Here is a 27645-nt window from a genome sequence, read left to right as displayed (position 1 = left end):
GAGAGGACAAGAGAAAAGGAAGGAGTAGCACTACTCCTGAAGCAGGAGTTGTGGGAATATGAGATAGAGTGTAATAAAGTAAACAAGATTGATATGTGTAAAACTGAAAGTAGATGGAGAGAGACGGGTGATTATTGGTGCATATGCACCTGGTCATGAGAAGAAAGACCACGAGAGGGAAGTGTTTTGGGAGCAGCTGAGTGAGTGAGTTAGCAGCTTTGATGCATGAGACTGGGTTATAGTGATGGGTGATTTGAATGCAAAGGTGAGTAATGTGGCAGTTGAGAGTATAATTGGTGTATATGGGGTGTTCAGCACTGTAAATGTAAATGGTGAAGAGCTTGTGGATTTGTGTGCTGAAAAAGGACTGGTGATTGGGAATACCTGGTTTAAAAAGAGATATACATAAATATATGAATGTGAGCAGGAGAGATGGCCATAGGGCATCATTGGATTATGTGTTCATTGATAGGCATGTAAAAGAGACTTTTAGATAAGTATAGTAGTAGGAAGCTTAGAGCAGAGTCATGTGAGGAAGGGGAATAGGTGTACTAAAAGCTCTGGTGAATGTGAAAAATGTATGTGTTGAATGCACACGAAGCTTGCATGATAGGGTACTTGTCCAAACTCTATATATGTGGATGTAAAACCACAAAAATGAAAGCAGTAACAATTAATACCCTAAACATTTAAAGTAGAATTATGAGAAAAGATAAAGAAGAAAGATATGAGTAAGAAACAAAAACTGAAAGGCATTGTGTGGGATACATCGTAGATGACATGGCAGTGGAAATCAATGGTAGTGTACATGAAGAAAGAAAGATAAGAGGTAGATCATGAGAAAAAGAAGCATGTTCATTGAATGAGTTATTTCAGATGAAGATGACGACAAAAAAACTGCTCATCTCTTAAGGTATGAATAAAGTCATTAGTCTTACTTGATACATAAAGTGTGCAAAGGCAATTATCAACAAACTCTATAGAAATATGGAGATTGTGTTTAGCAGACTTAAAATGAGCTAAGGATATATATGAGAGACCCCTACACAATTGCGTATCTAGCATGTTCTAACCATTCTCTCCTTTTCTTTGCCTCCCCAAAAAATTTTTCATAAACAAGGATGCAATCTAAACAGGTCTGGAATTCCTCAGAAATATAATGCATTGAGGAGCATCAACAGGATATAAGAATCTGAAGAAGATGAAGATAGCAAGAAATTTGGCTGTTCCACTCTTCTAAGGCATACCACAGATACCATCCTACATTCTTCCCTCAAAGCAAGTAACCACTAAAATTCTTTCCAAGGGAGAGTAAATCAAAAATCCTTTTCAATCAAGCCTCCCTAACCAAAGAGCAAAAAAAAAAAGAAGGGGGAACTCTTCCTTTAAAAAAAACACTAGCTGATAAGTACTGATACTCTACTGGCTCTTACTACGTTCTCCAAATCCATACATATGAGATACGAGCTGAAAATAACAAAGATAGAGTAATTATAGACCAATGATTTCTACTGAACATGACTGAATTCTTCGTATAATGCAAAATTCTGAAGAGTCATAATACAAAAAGCAAGTGTCTCCAGCCCCTGCTCCCATCCTGTTTTTTGCCTCTTAAAATATACAGGAGACAGACTCCCATATTGTCAGAAATATGAAAAAATATCCAAACAAAGAACTGTCTTGAGCTCAAAGGATAAGAATGAGGTGTCTGAATATGCATGAATACAATCTGGGTGTTCTGGTTCTGTCTAATGAGAGAAACCTGGGTGTTCTGGCTCAGAGTGAAATTACGTTGAAGGGGAAAGGTAAAGAATGGTTCAGAAATGTTCTAAGTGTAAATTCTGGGGTCAGTAAGAAAACAAGAGCAGAAGTGATTGGGAGGCACTTCTGATAACTAAAAAGCTGTGGGATTGTGTTATACTTTTCAATGCAAATGGTGTCTTGTGTCATGTCAATGTAAGCACATAAATTCCCCCTACATGTTCAATTCTGCTTGCACTATAAGCTTTACTAGGTGGTCATTCATGAAAAATCAACAAACAAACAATCATTAGTACAACTTATTGGCCTTAGCCAACCTCTAGTAAGCTTGGAGAATGGTTGCACACTTTTCTGAAGATTCACTGCAAACGAGAGCATGTCCACAGTACCAGAACATCTACCTGCCCTATCAATTCACTTCTAGGGTAAGGGCAAGTTACACCCCTGCCACCTACATATGCATTCTTACACCCTCAATAATAAAGATAAGGAATATACTACTTGCACTAACATTTGAGGAAGATAATCTCAGATTCTAATTTATATGAAGAGGTGAGTTAAGTGAAAATGGAAAACAATGGGTAGAAAGGGAACACGCTAGTAAGCAACTTATAAAGGACCAACAGAAGCAAGGCAAATTCTCATGTACTTGTCCGGTCAGAAGGCAGTGATCATAAACTCCAATGTTTACCCCTTCAACAACCCTGATTATGGGATCTTAACATGTAACAAAAACAAAAGTTAAGATATTTTTGGTGTAACTCATAATGAATCATACTGCATTTTTTTTCTACACTGGAAAAAATAAAAAAAAATGCTTAAAGAAGTAAGGTCAAGAATGATATGGGTAAGATAGAATGTGGACAATAAGAGAGGGTATCTGTTAATATTTATGCATCTGGTAGTAAGGAGGGTGAAGAAAACTGGAGCACTTTGTAGATGACACTATGTTTTTGGCAATTATGATACATGGGATCAAACATTGGTGCTTGGGGGTCTGAATGTAAATATGAGAGATGAGACAATGAGAAAAAAGGAGAGATAGGTAGTATGTTTGAGGAAAGGAACCTGGATGTTTTGGCTCTGAGTGAAAAGAAGCTCAAGGGTAAAGGGGAAGAGTGGTTTGGGAATGTCTTGGGAGTAAAGTCAGGGGTTGGTGTGAGGACAAGAGCAAGGGAAGGAGTAGCACTACTCCTGAAATAGGAGTGGCGGGAGTGTGTGATAAGAGTGTAAGAAAGTAAACTCTAGATTGATATGGGTAAAACTGAAAGTAGATGGAGAGATATAGGTGATTATTGGTGCCTATGCACTTGGGCATGAGAAGAAAGATCATGAGAGGCAAGTGTTTTGGGAGCAGCTGAGTGAGTGTGTTAGTAGTTTTGATGCACGAGACCAGGTTATAGTCATAGGTGATTTAAATGCAAAGGTGAGTAATGTGGCAGTTGAAGGAATATTTGGCGTACATGGGGTGTTCAATGTTCTAGATGGAAATGGTGAAGAGCTTGTAGATTTGTGTGCTGAAAAAGGACCGGTGATTGTGAATACCTGGTTTAAAAAGAGAGATATACATAAATATACATATGTATGTAGGAGAGATGTGCTGAGAGGTGCAACTAGAGAGATGTCTGATCATTATCTTGTGGAGGCGAAGGTGAAGATTTGTAGAGGTCTTCAGAAAAGGAAAGAGAATGTTGGGATGAAGAGAGTGGTGAGAGTGAGTGAGTTTGGGAAGGAGCCTTGTGTGAGGAAGTACCAGGAGAGAATGAGTGCAGGATGGAAAAAGGTGAGAGCAAAGGACATAAGGGGAGTGAGGGAGGAATGGGATGTATTTAGGGAAGCAGTGATGGCTTGCGCAAAAGATGCTTGTGGCATGAGAAGCGTGGGAGGTGGGCAGATTAGAAAGGGTAGTAAGTGGTAGGATGAAGAAGTAAGATTATTAGCGAAAGAGAAGAGAGAGGCATTTGGACGATTTTTGCAGGGAAATAGTGCAAATGATTGGAAGATCTATAAAAGAAAGAGGCAGGAGGTCAAGAGAAAGGTGCAAGAGGTGAAAAAGAGGGCAAATGAGAGTTGGGGTGAGAGTATCATAAAATTCTAGGGAGAATAAAAAGATGTTTTGGAAGGAGGTAAATGAAGTGCGTAAGACAAGAGAACAAATGGGAACATCGGTGAAGGAGGCTAATGGGGAGGTAATAACAAGTAGTGGTGATGTGAGGAGATGGAGTGAGTACTTTGAAGGTTTGCTGAATGTATTAGATGGTAGAGTGGCAGATATAGGGTGTTTTGGTCGAAGTGGTTTGCAAAGTAAGAGGGTTAGGGAGAATGATTTGGTAAACAGAGAAGAGGTAGTAAAAGCTTTGCAGAAGATGAAAACTGGCAAGGCAGTGGGTTTGGATGGTATTGCAGTGGAATTTATTAAAAAAGGGTGTGACTGTGTTGTTGACTGGTTGGTAAGTATATTCATGTATGTATAACTCATGGTGAGGTGCCTGAGGACTGGCTGAATGAATGCATAGTGCCATTGGACAAAGGCAAAGGGGATAAAGGTGAGTGCTCAAATTACAGAGGTATAAGTTTGTTGACTATTCCTGGGAAATTATATGGGAGGGTACTGATTGAGAGGGTGAAAACATGTACATAGTATCAGATTGGAGAAGAGCAGTGTGGTTTCAGAAGTGGTAGAGGATGTGTGGATCAGGTGATTGCTTTGAAGAATGTATGTGAGAAATAATTAGAAAAGCAAATAGATTTGTACGTAGCATTTATGGATCTGGAGAAGGCTTATGATAAGTTGATAGAGATGTTCTGTGGAAAGTATTAAGAATATATGGTGTGGGAGGCAAGTTGCTAGAAGCAGTGCGAGGATGTAAGGCATGTGTACCTGTAGGAAGAGAGGAAAGTGATTGGTTCTCAGTGAATGTCGATTTGTGGCAGGGGTGTGCGATGTCTCCATGGTTGTTTAATTTGTTTATGGATGGGGTTGTTAGGGAGGTGAATGCAAGAGTTTTGGAAAGAGGGGCAAGTATGCAGTCTGTTGTGGATGAGAGGGCTTAGGAAGTGAGTCAGTTGTTGTACGCTGATGATACAGCACTGGTGGCTGATTCGGGTCACAAACTGCAGAAGCTGGTGGCTGAGTTTGGTAAACTGTGTGAAAAAAGAAAGCTGAGAGTAAATGTGAATAAGGGCAAGGTTATTAGGTACAGCAGAGTTGAGGGACAAGTCAATTGGGAGGTAAGTTTGAATGGAGAAAAACTGGAGGAAGAGAAGTGTTTTAGATATCTGGGAGTGGATTTGGCAGCGGATGGAACCATGGAAGCGGAAGTGAGTCACAGGGTGGGGAGGGGGCAAAAGTTTTGGGAGCGTTAAAGAATGTGTGGAAGTCGAAAACATTATCTTGGAAAGCAAAAATGGGTATGTTTGAAGGAATAGTGGTTCCAACAAAGTTATATGGTTGCGAGGTGTGGGCTATGGATAGAGTTGTGCGCAGGAGGGTGGATGTGCTGGAAATGAGATGTTTGAGGACAATATATGGTGTGAGATGGTTTGATCGAGTAAGTAATAATAGGGTAAGAGAGATGTGTGGTAATAAATAGAGTGTGGTTGAGAGAGAAGAGGGTGTTTTGAAATGGTTTGGTCATATGGAGAGAGTGAGTGAGGAAAGATTGACCAAGAGGATATATGTGTCAGAGGTGGAGGGAACGAGGAGAAGTGGGAGACCAAATTGGAGGTGGAAGGATGAAGTGAAAAAGATTTTGAGCGATCGGGGCTGAACATGCAGGAGGGTGAAAGGCATGCAAGGAATAGAGTGAATTGGAACGATGTGGTATACCGGGGTCGATGTGCTGTCAATGGATTGAACCAAGGCATGTGAAGCATCTGGGGTAAACCATGGAAAGTTTTGTGGGACCTGGATGAGGAAAGGGAGCTGTATACATAATGTATGCATTATACATAACAGCTAAAGACTGAGTGTGAACGAATGTGGCCTTTGTTGTCTTTTCCTAGCGCTACATCGCATGCATGCGGGGGGAGGGGGTTGTCATTTCATGTGTGGCGGGGTGGCGACGGGAATGAATAAAGGCTGCAACTATGAATTATGTACATGTGTATATGTCTGTGTATGTATATGTATGTATACGTTGTAATGTATAGGTATGTATATGTGCGTGTGAGGACATGTATGTATGTACTTGTGTATGTGGGTGGGTTGGGCCATTCTTTCGTCTGTTTCCTTGCGCTACCTCACTAACGCAGGAGACAGCGACAAAGTATAATAAATATATAAATAAATATTTCTTTTTTATACTATATCGTCATTTCCCACATTTGTGAGGTAGTACCAGGAACAGACAATGAAAGGTCACATCTGCTCACATCCATTCCCGAGCTTTCATGTGTAATGCACTGAAAACCACAGCTCCTTTAAACACAACCAGGCTCCACAGAAATATCCATGGTTTACCCAGGATGCTTCACAAGCTCTGGTTCATTCCACTAACAGCTTGTCGACCCCAGTATAAAACAGTGATCCAGTTCACTCTATCCTGTACATACTTTTAATCCTCCTGCATGTTCATGCTCTGATCACTCGAAATCTTTTTCACTCCATCCTTCCATCTCCAATTTGGTCTCCCCGTTCTCATTATTCCCTCCACTTCTGCCACGTATACCCTCTATGTCAACCTTTCCTCACCCATTCTCTCCATATGTCCATACCATTTCAGCATACCTGCTTTCTCAACCAAACTCTTCTTCTTACCATACACCTCTCTTACCCTTTCATTAATTACACTATCAAACCACCTTGCACACATATTGTCCTCAAACATTTCACTTCTAACACATCCACCCTCCTCTGCACAGCCTCATCTACAGCTCATGCTTTGCATCTATATGATATGGTTGGTACTACTATTCCCTTAAACATATCCATTTTTGCCCTCCCAAATAATATTCCCTCTTTCCACACATTCCTCAGCTTTCCCAGACCCTTCATTCCCTTCCCCACCCTATGATTCACTTCCATTTCCATGGTTCCATTTGCTCCCATGTCCACTTCCAGATATCTAAAACCCTTCACTTCCTCCAGTTTTCACCCCACTCAAACTCACATCCTAACTAACCTGTCCCTCAACCCTGCTAAACCAAATAAACTTGCTCTCATTCACAATCACTCTCAACACTCCCCTTTCACACAATCTTCCAAACTTAGTAACCAGTTTCTGCAGTTTCTCACTCAAATCTGCCCCTAGTGCTGTATCATCAGCCAACAACAACTATCTAACTTCCCAGGCCCTGTCATCCCTCACAGACTGCACACTCACCTCTCTCTCCAAGACTCTTACATTCATCTCCCTTATAACCCCATCCATAAACAAACTGAACAATCATGTTGACATCAAACACCCCTACCACAGACCCACTTCCACTTGGACATGTACACTATCCTCTCTTAATACCCATGCACAAGCCTTACATCCTTGACAAAAATTTCTCACTGTTTCTAACAGATTACCTCCCACAATGCACATTCTTAAGACCTTCCACAAAGCATCTCTATCAACACTATCATATGCTTTCTCCAGATCCATAAATGCCACACACTGCACATGCCTTCACCCTCTCAATCAATAACCTCCCATACAGCTTACCAGGTATACTGTACACTCTTACATTTCTGTAGGCTGAACATACAATTTTATTCCCCCTGTCTTTACACAACAACACTATACATGCACTATGCCAATCCACAGGAACTTTACCATAATCCATACATACAATGAAATCCTTACCAACAAATCAACAATACAGTCAACCCCTTTCTTCATAAAATTCAACTGCAATACCATCCACTCCTGCCACTTTGCCACATTTCACCTGATGCAAGGCTTTCACCACCTCTTTTCTCATCAAGCCAATCTCCATACTCTCTCACCTCACATACCACCCTGACCTAAACACCCCATATCTGCCACTATATCATCAAACACATTCAGCAGTCATTCAAAATACTCACTTCATCACATTCTCATTTCATCATTATCATTATTTTCCTCCTTCCCAAACATCTTTTAATTCTCTCTAAAGTATACTGACATTTGTTTACCCCACCTCTTATTTGCTCCCTTTTTAACCCATGCATCTTTCATTTGATCTTCTATCACTCTCTCTTACAAATCCCCCAATCATTTGCACTCCTTCCCTGTAAGTAACACCTAAAGACCTCTCTTTTCCCTTTCACTAGCAACATTATTTCTTTATCCCACCACTCACTACCCATTCTAATATTTCCACCTCCCACAATTCACATACGACATTCATCTCTCACATATGCCATCACTACTTCCCTAAATACCTCCCATTCCTGGCCCATTCTCCTTGCTTTGCTTACTCTCACCTGATATTTCTTGACAAGAGTCCCTTTCCCAAGCTCACTTACTCTCAACACACTCTTCTCACCGATACTGTTTCCTCCTTTCTGAAAACCTTTACAAATCTTCACCCCAGCCTCCACAAGACAGCAATCAGATATCCCATGAGGTGCCCCATTTACATCCAAAAGTCTTTCTTTTAAATGCCTTTCAATGAAAATGTAATCTAATAGTGGCTGCTGATCATCTCTCTTGCTCATACACATATATACTTGTGTATATCCCTCTTTTAAAACCAGGTATTCCCAATCACTAGTCCTTTTTCAGAACACAAAGTCCACAAGCTCTTCACCATTTCCATTCATAACAATGAATACCCATGTGCTCTAATCATACATATAAACAGCATTCATAGATATTTTCAAAGGCAATACATAGCTAAATTATGGTGGGTACAAGCATATGACATTCTCAGGGTGAAATCATCATACATCTGGTTGATGAGACTTGTGTATCTAACACTGTGCACACCAGCATCCCGCCTCAGCACGCTTTAAACTACCTCCAGGGAAGGAGTTTCTTTCCTTGCTCTTCCCAGTGGTTGGCTCTTATCTTTCTCAGAAGGAGAAAGCCCAAATTCTCATCTAAAAGCAAGAGAATGTGGGTACACAAGATTTCTTGGTGCACAGGGAACTAAGAACACATGATCTGGCGGCTGCTTGACAGCGCTCATGGCCTCACTGACATCATCATCCCACCAACAAAACCAATTCTTTGTCATTCAAGGAGGACTTATAGATCTCCATATATCCTCCAAAGACAAGAAGTACTGAAGCAACCCAGCATTTCAGCTGTGAAACTCAAGAAAAGTTATCCAAAACTTCAATGAAATGTCTCTCACAGAACCATTCAACAGCATCTGCAAAAGAAAATTCACATTTCCTCCTACAAGTTAGCTGCTAAACCCCGTCTTATGAAGAAAATGAAATGCAAATTACTCACAGCTGCAAAGAAATACAAGAAATAAAGTGAGTAATGGTGGAGTAAAGCAAGGAAAGAAGAGGAGGCCAAACAGATCCAGCAAAAATGACCTCGTTTCACAGTGAAGACAGTGAATCACCCAGTTAGTGTGATGATTCTGGGGTTGCTTTAGTGGTGCAATAAGCTAGGAATGGTTATAATTCTTACCTAAAACACAAAGGTGAATGAAGAGAAGTACATTAAGGTGCAAGATGACCACCTACTTCCTTTTTTATTAAGTTTATCAGGTGTAATCACTTTATGCAAGATGGTTATCAGTGAAAAATATTCAATGGCTAGAGTGGCCTGAGAACTTCCCTCACACTAACCCAATCAAGAACTGCTGGAAACAAATGAAAGTTAAGCCTGCTTCATGCAATATCTGATATCAGTGCCTTGCCTCATTTAAGGGATCAAGACCCTATGGACCTAAAACATGTAACTAGAATATTTCAGGAAAATTGCAAATTCCATGCCTAGACATCAACAGATGGTAATTAAGGCCAATATAGAGATGAAAAGTATAAAAATGCATATGCGACATCGCCTCTGAAAATATATGGGGGTAGGAAAAGTTTTTTGTGCTTATGCACCTAGCCATGAGAAGAAAGATCATGCAAGGAAAGTGTTTTGGGAGCAGTTTTGGTGAAACAAGACTGGGTATTTGTGATGGGTGATTTAAATGTGAAGGTAAGTAATGTGGGAATTGAGGGTATAAATGGTGAGCATGGGGTATTCAGCGTTATGAATGAAAATGGTGAAGAGCTTGTGGAGCTGTGTATTGAAAAAAGACTGGTGATTGGAAATACCTGGTTTAAAAAGAGGGATATATACAACTATATGTATGTGATTAGGAGATGGTCAATGGGCATTATTAGATTATGTACTAATTGATAGGGGTGTAAAAGAGAAACTTTTGGATGTAAATGTGCTGAGAGGTGCAGCTGGTGGGATGTCTGATTGCTATCTTCTAGAGGCGAGGGGGAAAATTTGTAGGGGTTCTCGAAAAACAGGGGACAATGTTTGAGAGAGAGTGGTGAGAATAAGTGATCTTGAAAAGAAGCTTGTGTGAGGAAATACCAGGAGTGACTGAGTGCAGAATGGCAAGAGGTAAGACCAAATGAAGTCACGAGTGAGGGAGGAATGGGATGTATTTAGGGAAACAGTGATAGCAAGTGCAAGAGATGCATGTGGCATGCAAAAGGTGTGAGGTGGGCAGATTAAAAAAGGGTAGCGAGTGGTGGAATGAGGAAGTAAAGTTGCTAGTGAAAGAGAAAAGATAGGCACTTGGGAGGTACTTTCAAAGGAGGAGTACAAATAATTGTAAGATGTATAAAAGAAAGCAGCAGGAGGTCAAGAGGAAGTAACAGGGGTTGATGAGAGGGCAAATGCGAGTTCGGATGAGAGCATCAGTAAGCTTTAGGGAGAAAAGAAAAATGTCTTGCAAGGAGGTAAATAATGTGCAAGACAAAAGAACAAATGGGGACATTGATGAAGGGAGCAAACGGAGAAGTGATTACAGGTAGTGATGGATTGAGGAGTTGGGGAGGGTATTTTGAAGTATTGTTAAATGTGTTTGATGACAGAGTGGCAGATGTAGGGTGGATGGGTCAGGGTAGTATGTGAAGTGAGAGAGCCAGGGAGAGTGGTTTGGTGAAAAGAGAAGGGGTGGTGAAAGCCTTGCAGAAGATGAAATCCGGCAAGGCAGCGGGACTAGATAGTACTGCAGTTGAATTTATTAAGAAAGGGGGTGACTGTCTTGTTGATTGGTTGGTAAGGATATTCAATGTAGGTATGGATCACAGTGAGGTGCCTGAGGAATGGAGGAATGCATGTATAATGCCACTGCGTAAAGGTAAAGGGGATAAAGGTGAGAGTTCAAACTACAGATATATAAGTTTGTTGAGCATACCTGGGATATTAAATGGGTGGGTATTGACTGAGGAGTGAAGACATGTACAGAGCATCAGATTGGGGAGGAGCAGTGTGGTTTCAGAAGTGGTAAAGGATATGTGGATTAGGTGTTTGCTTTGAAGTGTGTGTGAAATACTTAGATAAGCAGATGGATTTTGAATGTGGCATTTACAGATCTGGGAAAGGCACATGATAGGGTTGACAGAGATGCTTTGTGGAAGGTCTTAATATATGGTGTGGGAGGTAAGATGTAAGAAGCATGAGAAGTGTTTTCATACAGGGTGTAAGGCATGGGTATAAGTAGGGAGAGAGGAGAGTGATTGGTTTTCAGTGAAGGTTGGTCTTTGGCAAGGGTGTAAGACGTCACCATGGTTGTTTAATTTGTTTATGGATGGGGTGGTGAAAGAGTGGCAAGTATGCAGTCTGTTGGGATGATAGGGCCTGGAAAGTGAGTCTGTTATTGTTCACTGATGATACAGCACTGGTGGCTGATTCAAATGAGAAACTGTAGAAGTTGTTAACTGAGTTTGGAAGAGTGTGTGAAAGGAGAAAGTTGAGAGTAAATGCGAATAAAAGCAAGGTTATTAGGTTCAGCACGGTTGAAAGACGGTTGAAAGATAAGTTAGTTGGGATGTAGGTTTGAATGGAGAAAAATTGGAGAAAGTGAAGTGTTTTAAACATATGGGACTGCACTTCGCAACAAATGGAATCACAAAATGTGGAAGTACAAAACAGGATAGGGAAGGGGGCGAAGGTTCTGGGAGCGATGAAGAATGTGTGAAAAGAGAGAACTTTATCTCAGAGCAAAAATGGGTATGTTTGAAGGAATAGTAGTTCCAACAATACTCTACAATTGCAAGACATGGGCTTTAGATAGCATTGTGGGGAGGAGGGTGGAAGTTTTGTAAAAGAAATGTTTGGGGAGAACATGTGGTGTGAGGTGGTCTAATCAAGTAATGAAAGGGTAAGGGAGATATATTCTTTATCTATTTTACTTAATTGCTGTTTCCTGCATCAGCAAGGTAGTGCCAGGAAACAGATAAAGAATGGCCCATCCACTCATTACACATTTTTTTTTTTTTTTTTTTTTATACTCTGTCGCTGTCTCCCGCGTTTGCGAGGTAGCGCAAGGAAACAGACGAAAGAAATGGCCCAACCCCCCCCATACACATGTATATACATACGTCCACACACGCAAATATACATACCTACACAGCTTTCCATGGTTTACCCCAGACGCTTCACATGCCTTGATTCAATCCACTGACAGCACGTCAACCCCGGTATACCACATCGCTCCAATTTACTCTATTCCTTGCCCTCCTTTCACCCTCCTGCATGTTCAGGCCCCGATCACACAAAATCTTTTTCACTCCATCTTTCCACCTCCAATTTGGTCTCCCTCTTCTCCTTGCTCCCTCCACCTCCGACACATATATCCTCTTGGTCAATCTTTCCTCACTCATCCTCTCCATGTGCCCAAACCACTTCAAAACACCCTCTTCTGCTCTCTCAACCACGCTCTTTTTATTTCCACACATCTCTCTTACCCTTACGTTACTTACTCAATCAAACCATCTCACACCACACATTGTCCTCAAACATCTCATTTCCAGCACATCCATCCTCCTGCGCACAACTCTATCCATAGCCCACGCCTCGCAACCATACAACATTGTTGGAGCCACTATTCCTTCAAACATACCCATTTTTGCTTTCCGAGATAATGTTCTCGACTTCCACACATTCTTCAAGGCCCCCAGAATTTTCGCCCCCTCCCCCACCCTATGATCCACTTCCGCTTCCATGGTTCCATCCGCTGCCAGATCCACTCCCAGATATCTAAAACACTTCACTTCCTCCAGTTTTTCTCCATTCAAACTCACCTCCCAATTGACTTGACCCTCAACCCTACTGTACCTAATAACCTTGCTCTTATTCACATTTACTCTTAACTTTCTTCTTCCACACACTTTACCAAACTCAGTCACCAGCTTCTGCAGTTTCTCACATGAATCAGCCACCAGCGCTGTATCATCAGCGAACAACAACTGACTCACTTCCCAAGCTCTCTCATCCCCAACAGACTTCATACTTGCCCTTGCCCCTCTTTCCAAAACTCTTGCATTTACCTCCCTAACAACCCCATCCATAAACAAATTAAACAACCATGGAGACATCACACACCCCTGCCGCAAACCTACATTCACTGAGAACCAATCACTTTCCTCTCTTCCTACACGTACACATGCCTTACATCCTCGATAAAAACTTTTCACTGCTTCTAACAACTTTCCTCCCACACCATATATTCTTAATACCTTCCACAGAGCATCTCTATCAACTCTATCATATGCCTTCTCCAGATCCATAAATGCTACATACAAATCCATTTGCTTTTCTAAGTATTTCTCACATACATTCTTCAAAGCAAACACCTGATCCACACATCCTCTACCACTTCTGAAACCACACTGCTCTTCCCCGATCTGATGCTCTGTACATGCCTTCACCCTCTCAATCAATACCCTCCCATATAATTTACCATTTACACATTTTTATTCATTTATTAAACTTTGTCGCTGTCTCCCGCATTAACGAGGTAGCGCAAGAAAACAGATGAAAGAATGGCCCTACCCACCCACATACACATGCATATACATACACGTCCACACACGCACATATACATACCTATACATCTCAACATATACATATATATACACACTCAGACATATACATATATATTCATGTACATAATTCATACTGTCTGCCCTCATTCATTCCCGTCGCCACCCCGCCACACATGAAATGACAGCCCCCTCCCCCCGCATGTGCATGAGGTAGCGCTAAGAAAAGACAACAAAGGCCACATTCATTCACTTCAGTCTCTAGCTGTCATGTATAATACACAGCTCCCTTTCCACATCTAGGCCCCACAAAACTTTCCATAGTTTACCCCAGACGCTTCACATGCCTTGGTTCAATCCACTGACAGCACATCAACCCCGATATACCACATCATTCCAATTCACTCTATTCCTTGCACGCCTTTCACCCTCCTGCATATTCAGGCCCCGATCACTCAAAATCTTTTTCACTCCATCTTTCCACCTCCAATTTGGTCTCCCACTTCTCGTTCCCTCCACCTCTAACACAAATATCCTCTTTGTCAATCTTTCCTCACTCATTCTCTCCGTGTGACCAAACCATTTCAAAACACCCTTTTCTCCTCTCTCAACCACACTCTTTTTATTACCACATATCTCTTTTAACCTTTCATTACTTACTTGATCAAACCACCTCACACCACATAGTGTCCTCAAACATCTCATTTCCAGCACATCCACCCTCCTCCGCACAACTCTATCTATAGCCCACGCCTGGCAACCATATAACATTGTTGGAACCACTATTCCTTCAAACATAACCATTTTTGCTTTCCAAGATAATGTTCTCGACTTCCACACATTTTTCAACGCTCCCAGAACTTTTGCCCCCTCCCCCACCCTATGATTCACTTCCACTTCCATGGTTCCATCCGCTGCCAAATCCACTCCCAGATATCTAAAACACTTCACTTCCACCAGATTTTCTCCATTCAAACTTACCTCCTAATTAACTTGTCCCTCAACCCTACTGTACCTAATAACCTTTACTGTACCTAATAACATTTACTCTCAGCTTTCTTCTTTCAAACACTTTACCAAACTCATCACACACACATATATACATACCTATACATCTCAACGTATACATATATATACACACACAGACATATACATATATACACGTACATAATTCATACTGTCTGCCTTTATTCATTCCCATCGCTACCGCCACACATGAAATAACAACCTCCTCCCCCCTCATGTGCGTGAGGTAGCACTAGAAGACAACAAAGGCCACATTCATTCACACTTAGTCTCTAGCTGTCATGTAAGAATGCACTGAAACCACAGCTCCCTTTCCACATCTAGGCCCCACAGAACCTTCCATGGTCTACCCCAGACGCTTCACATGCCCTGGTTCAATCCATTGACAGAACGTCAACCCCAGTATACCACATCATTCCAATTCACTCTATTCCTTGCACGTCTTTCACCCTCCTTTTTCACTCCATCTTTCCACCTCCAATTTGGTCTCCCACTTCTCCTCGTTCCCTCCAACTCTGACACATATATCCTCTTGGTCAATCTTTCCTCACTCATTCTCTCCATGTGACCAAACCATTTCAAAACACCCATACATGCACCTATACATAACATATACACATATACATACATTTACATATATACATACACAAACATATACATATATACACAAACACATACTCATACTTGTTGGCCTTCGTCCATTCCCGATGCTACCACGCCCCACAGGAAACAGCATCACTACCCCCTGCTTCAAGGAGGAAGCACCAGGAACACAGACAAAAAAAGGCCACTTTTGTTCACACTCAGTCTCTAGCTGTCATGCGTAATGCACAGAAACCACAGCTCCCTATTCACATCCAGGCCCCACAGACCTTTCCATGTTTTATCCAGACATTTCACATGACCTAGTTCAGTCCATCGACAGCACATGTGATAATAAAAAAAGTGTGGTTGAGAGCAAAAGAGAATGTGTTGAAATGATTTGGATATATGGAGAAAGTGACAGAGGAAGGGTTGACAAAGAGGATGCATGTGTCAGAAGTTGAGGGAACAAGGAGAAGCAGAAGACCAAATTGGAGGTGGAAGGATGGAGTGAAAAAAGATTATGAGGGGTCTGGGCCTGAACATGCAGGTGTGTGTGTGTGTGTGTGTGTGTGTGTGTGTGTGTGTGTGTGTGTGTGTGTGAGTGGATGGGCTTTTCTTCATCTATTTCTTGGCACCACTTCGCTAACGCGAGAAACAGCAATCAAGTATAACAAATAAATAATAACTCTCTTATTATCAACTACTCAATCAAACTACCTCACAACCACATATTGACCTCAAACATTTCATTTCCAGCACAAACACACTCTCTACATGTTCTCATCTGCAGACCATGATTTATATCCAATATAAGATTGGTGGGGCTACTGTACCTTTAAACATGCCAATTTTCATTCTCCCACTCTCTCTATCCACGCACTCCTCAATGCCCCCAGAAGCTTTACCCTCTTATCCACCCTATGATTCACTTCCACTTTCATTTGATGCTATGTCCACTCCCAGGTATCTAAACATTTTACTTCCTCCAACAAACCCAAGCGTCTGCAGTACTAAACGTCATAACCTAGCTTTTATTCACATTTACTCTCAACTTCCGCCTTTTACAGACTCTCCCAAACTTCCTCCTTTTACAGACTCTCCCAAACTTCCTCCTTTTACAGACTTTCCCAAACTTCCTCCTTTTAGAGGCTCTCCCAACTCGGACACCTACTTGTGAAGTTTCTCCCTTGAATCTGCTTCCATTGTTTGATGGTGTAGTCATTCCAACAGTGTAAGTATTCATGTTACTCTTGGGTCCCATAAGAAAGGAAAGTAAGAGAAGATGGCAAGTACAAAATGGAATAGCAGAGGATGCTATAATCAGTGTAACTGAGAGGGCCAACTAGGGTGTACTGAAATGGTTTGGAAATACAGAAAGATTGAGCAATGAAAGACTGATGAGGATCGACATGTTGGTAGTGGAGGGAGCCCATGTAAAGGAAGAATGAAAATGAGATGGAAGGATAGAGTGAAGGAGGACTTAAGGTACTGGGGTCTGAATATTCAGGATGATGAGAGACATGCATGAAATAGAATGAACTGGATTGGTGTGGTACAAGGAGTACATCTGTCACTGAACTGAACCTGGGCATATGAAGCAGTAATGATAAACCATGAAATAGACTGTAGGACTTGGCTGTGAATGGGGGCTCTCATTTTGGTAAATTATGCAAGATTGGATCTGTGCAAATATGGCCACTGGTCATTTGTTCTTAACATTACCTTGCTTGAGTAAGCAACTGGGTAAAAACAAATTACATTAATTCATAAAACAAGTAACCAGAATACATCTAATGCTCTAATATGATGACAACTTCTAATTTTTGAGAAATTACCTTCCACTGCCATATGGACTGTGTCTGACAGAACGTGAAGGAGGATACCCTGCTGCTTGCTGCTGTGCCCGCAATTGGTTCAGCCGTGTCCGCAATTTAGTAATGTCCCCACCTTCTGCTTGAACAGTATAAAGTTCCAATTCTGTATCTAGTATTTCCCTATCCACCTGGGACTTGGTTTTGGGTGCCTCCCCAGCAACCACCTGTGACCGAGTGGTGTCAATGGCAATCTGGAGGGACTTTATAGTCTCTAAAAGAACCTTCTTCTCCTCTGCTTTCATTGTAGTCTTGTTTGACTCTAGTTTATTCACCAACACCTGTAATCAAAGAAATAAATTTGAAATATGAATATTCCATTCTATTAACTAAAGTTACTAATACATTTCTTCAATAGTCATCTATCATATATCAAAGTGAGAGCCTGGCTGTCTCTTTTGCACACCTCATGGACACACAGTCGAACAAGCAGAACAAAATATGAAGTTCAGAGATTAAAAAATTGAAAGACTCACAAATAATCATCTATGATACTACCAACTCAACTGAATTTAAAATGAAAAGTAGGAACATGGGTAACTCTCGCCTTAAATACTGAGGGGAATGTCAAAAAAGAAGGAAAACTGGTTTTATATATGACGTGAAAGAGCAAAAGAACTTTGAGATATGCAGTGGCCTTTGCAAGGTATAAGAAAGCAAGGAAAGATGAGAAAGGAGGAACAAAAAACTTGGAAAAGACTAACTGTGGACAAGATAGGAAAAAAATACACAGCTTTTTCATAAAGTCATCAGCAATAAATTGTCAGTTAAAGAACAGCTAATTAGGATAAGGGTTTCAGAGGGAAAAATTGTAGAGGATGATGTACGAATCCCTCTCACACCTGTCCCCTTCTTGAACTTCCTTAAGGGGTGGCCATGGCAAAAGAGTCTCTAACGCTGATTCTGAGCCTTTAGCACATCATCCTTAACAGGCCAATGGCACAGGGCAACTCTAGAACAGTGTTTCCTGAAGCTCGTATCTAATGTTCCTACTGACTACTACTACCTAATGTTCCAACTTATCAATTCTACCTAATGCTCCTGCTTACTGTTCCTACCTACTACTTCTACCTAATCTTTCTACCTAAGCCTCCTGCCTGATGTTCCTACCAATATGCCCAAAGGCAGGTGTAGCACATACTAAACGTCACAAAAGAATAAGAAATTCAAAGTGTTATCACAAAGGAAGACAACAGTGAGATGGAGTGGAAAGGTGGATTTAGAAAACACTGAGATATCTAGAAAAGATTTCATTTCTTAAATTTTCATACTTAACCGTCATTTCCTACGTTATTGAAGCAGCACCAGAAACAGACAAAGAAAGGCCAAATCCGCTCACATCCATTCTATAAGTGCAAAGTGAAATGCATTGAAATCACAACTCTCTATCCACAAACAAGCCCCATACACAATTCCATTGTTTAACCCAGATGCCTCACATGCCCTGGTTCAGTCCAATGACAGCACGTCAACCCCAGTATACGACATTCTTTCATTTCACTCTATCTCATGCACGCCTTTCACCCTCCTTCATGTTCAGTCCCCAATCACTCAATATTCTTTTTCATTCCATACCTCCATCTCTAATTTGGTCTCCTGCTTCTCCTTGTTCCCTCCATTTATGGCACTTATACCCTCTTTGTTAACCTTACCTCACTCATTCTCTCCATATGTCCAAACCATTTCAGCACACCCTCTTCTGCTCTCTCAATGACACGCTTATGATCAATAAAAATCTCTCTTACCTTTTCATTACTTAATCAAACCACCTCACACCAAATATTGTCCTCAAATACTTCATTAACACCACATCAACCAACCTCCATACAGTCTAATCTATATAGCCCATGCCTTCCATCCATACAACATTACTGGTACAACAATTCCTTCAAACATACACATTTTTGCCCACCCAGATAATGTTTTCTCTTTCCACACATTTTTCATTACTCCAAGAACCTTTGCCACCTCCCCCACCTTATGACTCACTTCCATTTCCATGGTTCCACTCACTGCCACGTCCACTACCAAATATATAAAACACTTCACTTCCTCCAATTTTTCTCCATTCAAACTCACACCCCAATTAACATGTCCCTTAACCCTGCTAAACCTGGTAACCTTGCTTTTATTCAAATGCATTCACTCTCAATTTTCTCATTTCACACACTTTTCCAAACTCTGCCACCAACTTCAACAGTTTCTCAATCAAATCTGCTACCAGTGCTGTATCATCAGCAAACAATAAATGACACTTACCAGGCCCTCTTATCCCTAACAGACTGCATACTCATCCCTCTCTCCAAGGCTCTTGTATTTACCTCCCTCACTACCCCACCCATAAACAAACTGAACAACCATGGTGACATCACACACCCCTGCCACAGACCAAACTTAACTTAAAACCATTCACTGCACTTTCTTCTTACTCGTAAACAAGCCTTACATCCTTAATAAAAACTTCTCACTGCTTTTTGAAGCTTTACTCCCACAAAGTTCATTCCACAGACCTTTCATAAAACATCTCTATCAACTCTTATCATATGCCTTCTCAAGATCCACAAAAGCAACATACAAATCCATCTGTTTTTCTAAACATTTCTCCATATTCTTTAAAGCAAACACATGATCCAAACATACTCTACCACTTCTGAATGCACACTGCTCCTTCCCAATCTCTCAATTAATACTCTGAAATAAAACTTACCAGGTATACACAATATTAGGCAGGAGCATTAGGTGTCAGTAGTCAGTAAGAACATTAGGTAGGAGCCTCTGTGAACACTATGCTAAAGTTGCCCTCTGCCAGTGGCCTGTTAAGAATGAGGCACTAAGGCTAAAAAGCGATACTGGATTTCACCAGTTATGGAGACTATTGCCCTGGCCACCCCCTTGAAGGAGTTCCAGGTAGGAACAGGCATCAAACATAAAGACAAGATAGCCAGATACAACAAACTTATACATTTGCAATTTGAACACTCAACTTTATTTCCCTTGCTTATATTTGGTGGCATTATACATGCATTTCATCAATCCTTAGGCACCTCATCATGATCCACACATACACAGAAAATCCTTATCAACCCATCAACAGCAGTCATTGCCTTTCTTAATAACTTTTCTTGCATACCATCCCCTCCAGGTGCCTTGCTGCAGTTCATCTTATGTAAGGCTTGCATCACCACTTCTTTTTTCACCAAACCACTCTCCCTGACTCTCTCACTATGCACACCAACCAAACCAAAACAATCTACATCTACCACTTTATCATCAAAAACATTTAACAATCCTTCAAAATACTTACTCACTTCATCACTACCTGTTAACACTTACCCTTTTGCCCCTTCACTGTTCCTAATTGTTCTCTTGTATTTTGCACATTATTCACCTTCCTCCTAAACATCTAATTCTCTCTAAAGCTTAAAGGTACTCGCTCATGCCAACTATCAATACCAAATTACTAAAAGGTCTTGACCCAAACTAGGCACACTGCCCAAATGAAATTTCACCATATGTGCTGAAGATGTGTGCAGATACATCATATAAACTACTTGCATTATTGTTGAAGATGCTACTGGAGAAAGGCAATGTGCCAAGGAAGTGGAAAAGGGGCAAAATCATACCTATCAATAAGAAAGATACTGGAAACAGGCTCTGGAATACAGACTGTTTTCACTGACGATTGTTATCTACAAAGTTCGGGAAAAGAATCAGAAAATAAATGAATGACATTTTACAGAGGAGAAATTACTTATGCAAAAGACATCATGGCTTTAAGGAAAGATCATGTGTACCAAACCTCTTAGATTTCTATGAATGGGAGTGTTGTCTCACACAATGGGGAAGGCTGGGTGGACTGTTTGTATCTGGACTGCGAGAAAGCATTTGACACTACGCTACATGAGAGGCTAACTGGATCACCAGGCAGGAATAGGGTGGAGACTCCATCAAAGGGTAGACAATTATCTAGGTAGAAGGGAACTGAGAGTGTACACCTGCAGAATGCCACAGGTTCTGTTTGGGACCATTACTCTCTTTGATCTATGTGAATGACTTGCCAGAAGGTATAGACTTCTACCTGAATATAGAAACAATACACTTCTGGGGGCCTGAGGATTTGAACCTAAGCCTGTCTTGTGACAGGATGGTATGTTACCATGGCACACTATGAGGTGACAAAAGTTTTTCATCTTAGACCAACCAATGGTCAATGAGATCTCATGTCCTAAGAGGGTGATGAAAAGCCCACATCCACATGAGTCACAGGCAGCATCAAAACAATCCCAAGTACCAATGGTAAAATCTATATCTCATGACATATGCTATAAACATGGAATAGATGGAAACAATATATCTCTGGGCACCTGAGGATTTGAACCTGGGCCTGCTGCATGGTAGGCCAGTACAATACCTTTGCACTACAAAGCAACAAAAGCTTTTCATCTCAGACCATCCAATAGTTTGTGAGACCCGTCACATCTGAACTGAGGGGATGAAGGAAAATGCACACCCATTCAAATCATAGGTAGCATCATATTAAACTCAAGTACCAACAGCACAGTTTACATCTCTTAATGTACTGTACACATGGAACAGATGGAAGCATCATACCTCTGGGCACCTGAGGATTTGAACCTAGCAGCAGGCTAGTACATTATTAATGCACTATGAAACAAAGAAAGCTTTCCATCTCAGACCAACAACACTATATGAATCATATGACTGAGTTTGGTAAAGTGTGTGGAAGAAGAAAGTTAAGAGTAAATGTGAATAAGAGCAAGGTTATTAGGTACAGTAGGGTTGAGGGTCAAGTCAATTGGGAGGTGAGTTTGAATGGAGAAAAACTGGAGGAAGTGAAGTGTTTTAGATATCTGGGAGTGGATCTGTCAGCGGATGGAACCATGGAAGCGGAAGTGGATCATAGGGTGGGGGAGGGGGCGAAAATTTTGGGAGCCTTGAAAAATGTGTGGAAGTCGAGAACATTATCTCGGAAAGCAAAAATGGGTATGTTTGAAGGAATAGTGGTTCCAACAATGTTGTATGGTTGCGAGGCGTGGGCTATGGATAGAGTTGTGCGCAGGAGGATGGATGTGCTGGAAATGAGATGTTTGAGGACAATGTGTGGTGTGAGGTGGTTTGATCGAGTAAGTAACGTAAGGGTAAGAGAGATGTGTGGAAATAAAAAGAGCGTGGTTGAGAGAGCAGAAGAGGGTGTTTTGAAATGGTTTGGGCACATGGAGAGAAGGAGTGAGGAAAGATTGACCAAGAGGATATATGTGTCGGAGGTGGAGGGAACGAGGAGAAGAGGGAGACCAAATTGGAGGTGGAAAGATGGAGTGAAAAAGATTTTGTGTGATCGGGGCCTGAACATGCAGGAGGGTGAAAGGAGGACAAGGAATAGAGTGAATTGGAGCTATGTGGTATATAGGGGTTGACGTGCTGTCAGTGGAGTGAATCAAGGCATGTGAAGCGTCTGGGGTAAACCATGGAAAGCTGTGTAGGTATGTATATTTGCGTGTGTGGACGTGTGTATGTACATGTGTATGGGGGGGGGGGGTTGGGCCATTTCTTTCGTCTGTTTCCTTGCGCTACCTTGCAAACGCGGGAGACAGCGACAAAGTATAAAAAAAAAAAAAAAAAAAAAAAATCTCATGACCTAAGAGGGTGAAGGAAAGCCTCCACCCACACAAGCTGTATGCAGTGTCAAATCAATCTCAAGCATCAACAGCACAGTTTATAGCTCTTTACATATACTGTGCATATACAATGGTAACACGCTGGCCTAATACACAAAAGGCCAGGGTTCAAATCCTTAGGTAGCAACAGGTATGCTATTTCCATCAATTCCAGTACATGTTAAGAGGTATACTATGTACTGCTGGTGATCAGGATCGATATACAGGTTGAAGATCTTTAATCCAGCAATCTTGAGACCTGGCCATTGCTGGACCACAGAAAATGACATAAAACAGAAATTAACCCCTAAAGGAATCCCCTATGTAAATATATACTCAACCCCTAGTCTTGCCAGCTCATTCCACATACATATTGCTGTGTTATCAAAAGTAGAACAAAGCTTAAAACATAAAATAATACAACCATTAATGCTTCTAAACAAGGATATTACTGTTACATTAGATTACATCAGAATTAACAAGATGAAAACTCCACAATATCTTGGGCAAGGGTTTTTCGTGATATATGATGCACAAACAGGACAGCTTTGTCGGCATTATACACTTATTCTGGGGCTAAATTTTCCACTGCCACTAACTGTGCAAATTTATCCACAAACTTTGTCCCAGTTTTGTGACGAGTAGCTAATGTAACAAATGACCAAAGGTTGGTAGTTAGCTTTGGTTGACTCTTGTTACTATCGTTTTTTATTGTTACTGTCAAAGCAGCCATCCCGTGCTGTGTCAGTCCCAGCCAGGCAGCCAGATCGTACACTCTCTCTAGCCCTGTACATACTGCTGTTGGTTGTTTAAAAGAGAATCAGAGTTTTTATTGATTCTTTCAATACAACCTTACACTACAAGCACTCCACTTTCCACTGCACACACGATGCACTGAAATTCCATGTCTCCACTATAACTTGTGTAGCCATCCTTGCAAATATTCAGAGTCATAGTCTGTCTCCACTATAACTTGTGTAGCCATCCTTGCAAATATTCAGTCATAGTCTAGCTATAGATTTCTGTGAAAAACTTTGGCCTGCTTGACAAGTACCTCCCCAGAAATGCTTACACCTTCATTATGTGGGAGCTTAAACCACTTACCAAGTGCAGTGTCAAATTCTGTACTCCTGGGACCTTTCAAAGTTTTCTGATATTTCAAACTTTTCTGGCTTTCATTTTCAGCAAAAAAAAAAATGAATATAAATTAACAGGACTGTTAATCAGCTCAGCAGCAGAGTAAACAGATTTGGGCACCTTAGTGCTGCTAACAGTGCTGCCCTGGTAGCATATCCAAAAACTAATGATGGCAGTTTCAAAATATGCCACACCATGGGAGTTGCTGGACCACAGAGTGCCAGATTAGAGAGGTACAACCTGTATAGTGTTTATCAGATGGCTGTGATTAAAGCATTCATATGGCCATGCCATCTCTTCTAACATAAAAAAAATATATGTACGATTACATGTATAACATCAAATTCAATATGCTGAAGAGATCTGTATAAGAAAGACAATGACTTGGAATTACATGAGAGGGGATAGAGGAGAAAGAATACTTCCCACACATTCATCACATGTCGTAGAAGGCAACTAAAGGGGACGGGAGTGGGGGGCTGGAAACCCCCCCTCCTTGTATTTTAACTTTCTAAAAGGGGAAACAGAAGAAGGAGTCACGCGGGGAGTGTTCATCCTCCTTGAAGGCTTAGACTGGGGTGTCTAAATGTCTGTGGATGTAACCAAGATGAGAAAAAAGGAGAGATAGGTAGTATGTTTGAGGAAAAAAACCTGGATGTTTTGGCTCTGAGTGAAACGAAGGTCAAGGGTAAAGGGGAAGAGTGGTTTGGGAATGTCTTGGAAGTAAAGTCAGGGGTTAGTGAGAGGACAAGAGCAAGGGAAGGAGTAGCACTACTCCTGAAATAGGAGTGGTGGGAGTATGTGAAAGAGTGTAAGAAAGTAAACTCTACATTGATATGGGTAAAACTGAAATGGATGGAGAGAGATGGGCGATTATTGGTGCATATGCACCTGGGCATGAGAAGAAAGATCATGAAAGGCAAGTGTTTTGGGAGCAGCTGAGAGAGTGTGTTAGTAGTTTTGATGCATGAGACCGGGTTACAGTGATGGGTGATTTGAATGCAAAGGTGAGTAATGTGGCAGTTGAGGGAATAATTGGTGTACATGGGGCGTTCAGTGCTGTAAAGAGAAATGGTGAAGAGCTTCTAGATTTATGTGCTGAAAAAGGACTGGTGATTGGGAATACCTGATTTAAAAAGAGATATATACATAAGTATATGTATGTAAGTAGGAGAGATGGCCAGAAAGCATTATTGAATTATGTATTAATCAATAGGCATGCGAAAGAGAGACTTTTGGATGCTAATGTGCTAATGTCTAATCATTATCTTGTGGAGGCGAAGGTGAAGATTTCTAGAGGTTTTCAGAAAAGAAGAGAGAATGTTGGGGTGAAGAGAGTGGTGAGAGTAAGTGAGCTTGGGAAGGAGACTTGTGTGAGGAAGTACCAGGAGAGACTGAGTACAGAATAATGTTGGGGTGAAGAGAGTGGTGAGAGTAAGTGAGCTTGGGAAGGAGACTTGTGTGAGGAAGTACCAGGAGAGACTGAGTACAGAATGGAAAAAGGTGAGAACAAAGGATGTAAGGGGAATGGGGGAGGAATGGGGTGTATCTAGGGAAGCAGTGATGGCTTGCGCAAAAGATGCTTGTGGCATGAGAGGCGTGGGAGGTGGGCAGATTAGAAAGGGTAGTGAGTGGTGGGATGAAGAAGTAAGATTATTAATGAAAGAGAAGAAAGACGCATTCGGGTGATTTTTGCAGGGAAAAGATGCAAATGACTGGGAGATGTATAAAAGAAAGAGGCAGGAGGTCAAGAGAAAGGTGCAAGAGGTGAAAAAGAGGGCAAAAGAGAGTTGGGGTGAGAGAGTATCATTCAATTTTAGGGAGAATAAAAAGATGTTTTGGAAGGAGGTAAATAAAGTGCATAAGACAAGGGAACAATATACTTGGGGATAGGGGAGAAAGAATACTTCCCACGTATTCCCTGCGTGTCGTAGAAGGTGACTAAAAGGGAAGGGAGCGGGGGGCTGGAAATCCTCCCTTCTCATTTTTTTTTTTTCCCCCCAAAAGAAGGAACAGAGAAGGGGGCCACGTGAGGATATTCCCTCAAAGGCCCAGTCCTCTGTTCTTAACGCTACCTCGCTAATGCAGGGAATGGCGAATAGTATAAAAGAAAAAAAAAGAAGACAAGGGAACAAATGGGAACTTCAGTTTCATGAAAGAGGCTAATGGGGAGGTGATAACAAGTAGAGGTGATGTGAGAAGGAGATGGAGTGAGTATTTTGAAGGTTTGTTGAATGTGTTTGATGATAGAGTGGCAGATACAGGGTGTTTTGGTCGAGGTGGTGATCAAAATGAGAGGGTTAGGGGGAATGATTTGGTAAACAGAGAAGAGGGGGTAACAGCTTTGCGGAAAATGAAAGCCAGCAAGGCAGCAGGTCTGGATGGTATTGCAGTGGAATTTATTAAAAATAGGGGTGACTGTATTGTTGACTGGTTGGTAAGGTTATTTAATGTATGTATGACTCATGGTGAGGTACCTGAGGACTGGCGGAATGCTTGCATAGTGCCATTGCACAAAGGCAAAGGGGATAAGAGTGAGTGCTCAAATTACAGAGATATAAGTTTGTTGAGTATATGGGAGGGTATTGATTGAGAGGGTGAAGGCATGTACAGAGCATCAGATTGGAGAAGAGCAGTGTGGTTTCAGAAGTGGTAGAGGATGTGTGGATCAGGTGTTTGCTTAGAAGAATGTATGTGAGAAATACTTAGAAAAGCAAATGGATTTGTATGTAGCATTTATGGATCTGGAGAAGGCATATGATAAGAGTTGATAGAGATGCTCTGTGGAAGGTATTAAGAATATATGGTGTGGGAGGCAAGTTGTTAAAAGCAGTGAAAAGTTTTTATTGAGGATGTAAGGCATGTGTACGTGTAGGAAGAGAGCAAAGTGATTGGTTCTTAGTGAATGTTGGTTTGCGGCAGGGGTGTGTGATGTCTCTATGGTTATTTGATTTGTTTATGGATGGGGTTGTTAGGGAGGTGAATGCAAGAGTTTTGGAAAGACGGGAAAGTATGCAGTCTGTTGTGGATGAGAGAACTTGGGAAGTGAGTCAGTTGTTGTTCACTGATGATACAGCACTTGTGGCTGATTCGGGTGACAAACTGCAGAAGCTGGTGACTGAGTTTGGTAAAAAGTGTGAAAGAAGAAGGCTGAGAGTAAATGTGAATAAGAGCAAGATTATTAGGTACAGTAGGGTTGAGGGTCAAGTCAATTGGGGAGGTATGTTTGAATGGAGAAAAACTGGAGGAAGTGAAGTGTTTTAGATATCTGGGAGTGGATTTGGCAGCGGATGGAACCATGGAAGCGGAAGTGAATCACAGGGTGGGGGAGGGGGCGAAAGTTCTGGGAGTGTTAAAGAATGTGTGGAAGTCAAGAACATTATCTCGGAAAGCAAAAATGGATATGTTTGAAGGAATAGTGGTTCCAACAATGTTATATGGTTGCGAGGCGTGGGCTATAGATAGAGTTGTGTGGAGGAGGGTGGATGTGCTGGAAATGAGATGTTTGAGGACAATATGTGGGTGGTGTGAGGTGGTTTGATCGAGTAAGTAATAATAGGGTAAGAGAGATGTGTGGTAATAAAAAGAGTGAGGGTGAGAGAGCAGAAGAGGGTGTTTTGAAATGGTTTGGTCACATGGAGAGAATGAATTAGGAAAG

At 41.4% G+C, this 27645-nt stretch overlaps 1 protein-coding gene across 2 annotated transcripts in view; it reads right to left on the bottom strand.

Moving 5' to 3' along the window:
* Positions 1–27645, bottom strand: part of swm (Zinc finger protein swm) — a 240896-nt gene that overhangs the window by 45998 nt on the left and 167253 nt on the right. For both annotated transcript variants that reach the window (XM_071664921.1, XM_071664922.1), the window contains exon 14: positions 17140–17456. In XM_071664921.1, coding sequence (XP_071521022.1) covers positions 17140–17456 — 317 coding nt within the window. The remainder of the gene's footprint in view (positions 1–17139; positions 17457–27645) is intronic.

The sequence above is a fragment of the Panulirus ornatus genome, chromosome 9 (assembly GCF_036320965.1).
Source record: "Panulirus ornatus isolate Po-2019 chromosome 9, ASM3632096v1, whole genome shotgun sequence".
Taxonomy (NCBI): domain Eukaryota; kingdom Metazoa; phylum Arthropoda; class Malacostraca; order Decapoda; family Palinuridae; genus Panulirus; species Panulirus ornatus.
Note: the sequence above shows the minus strand (reverse complement) of the source record. Positions and strands in the feature narration are given on the sequence as shown.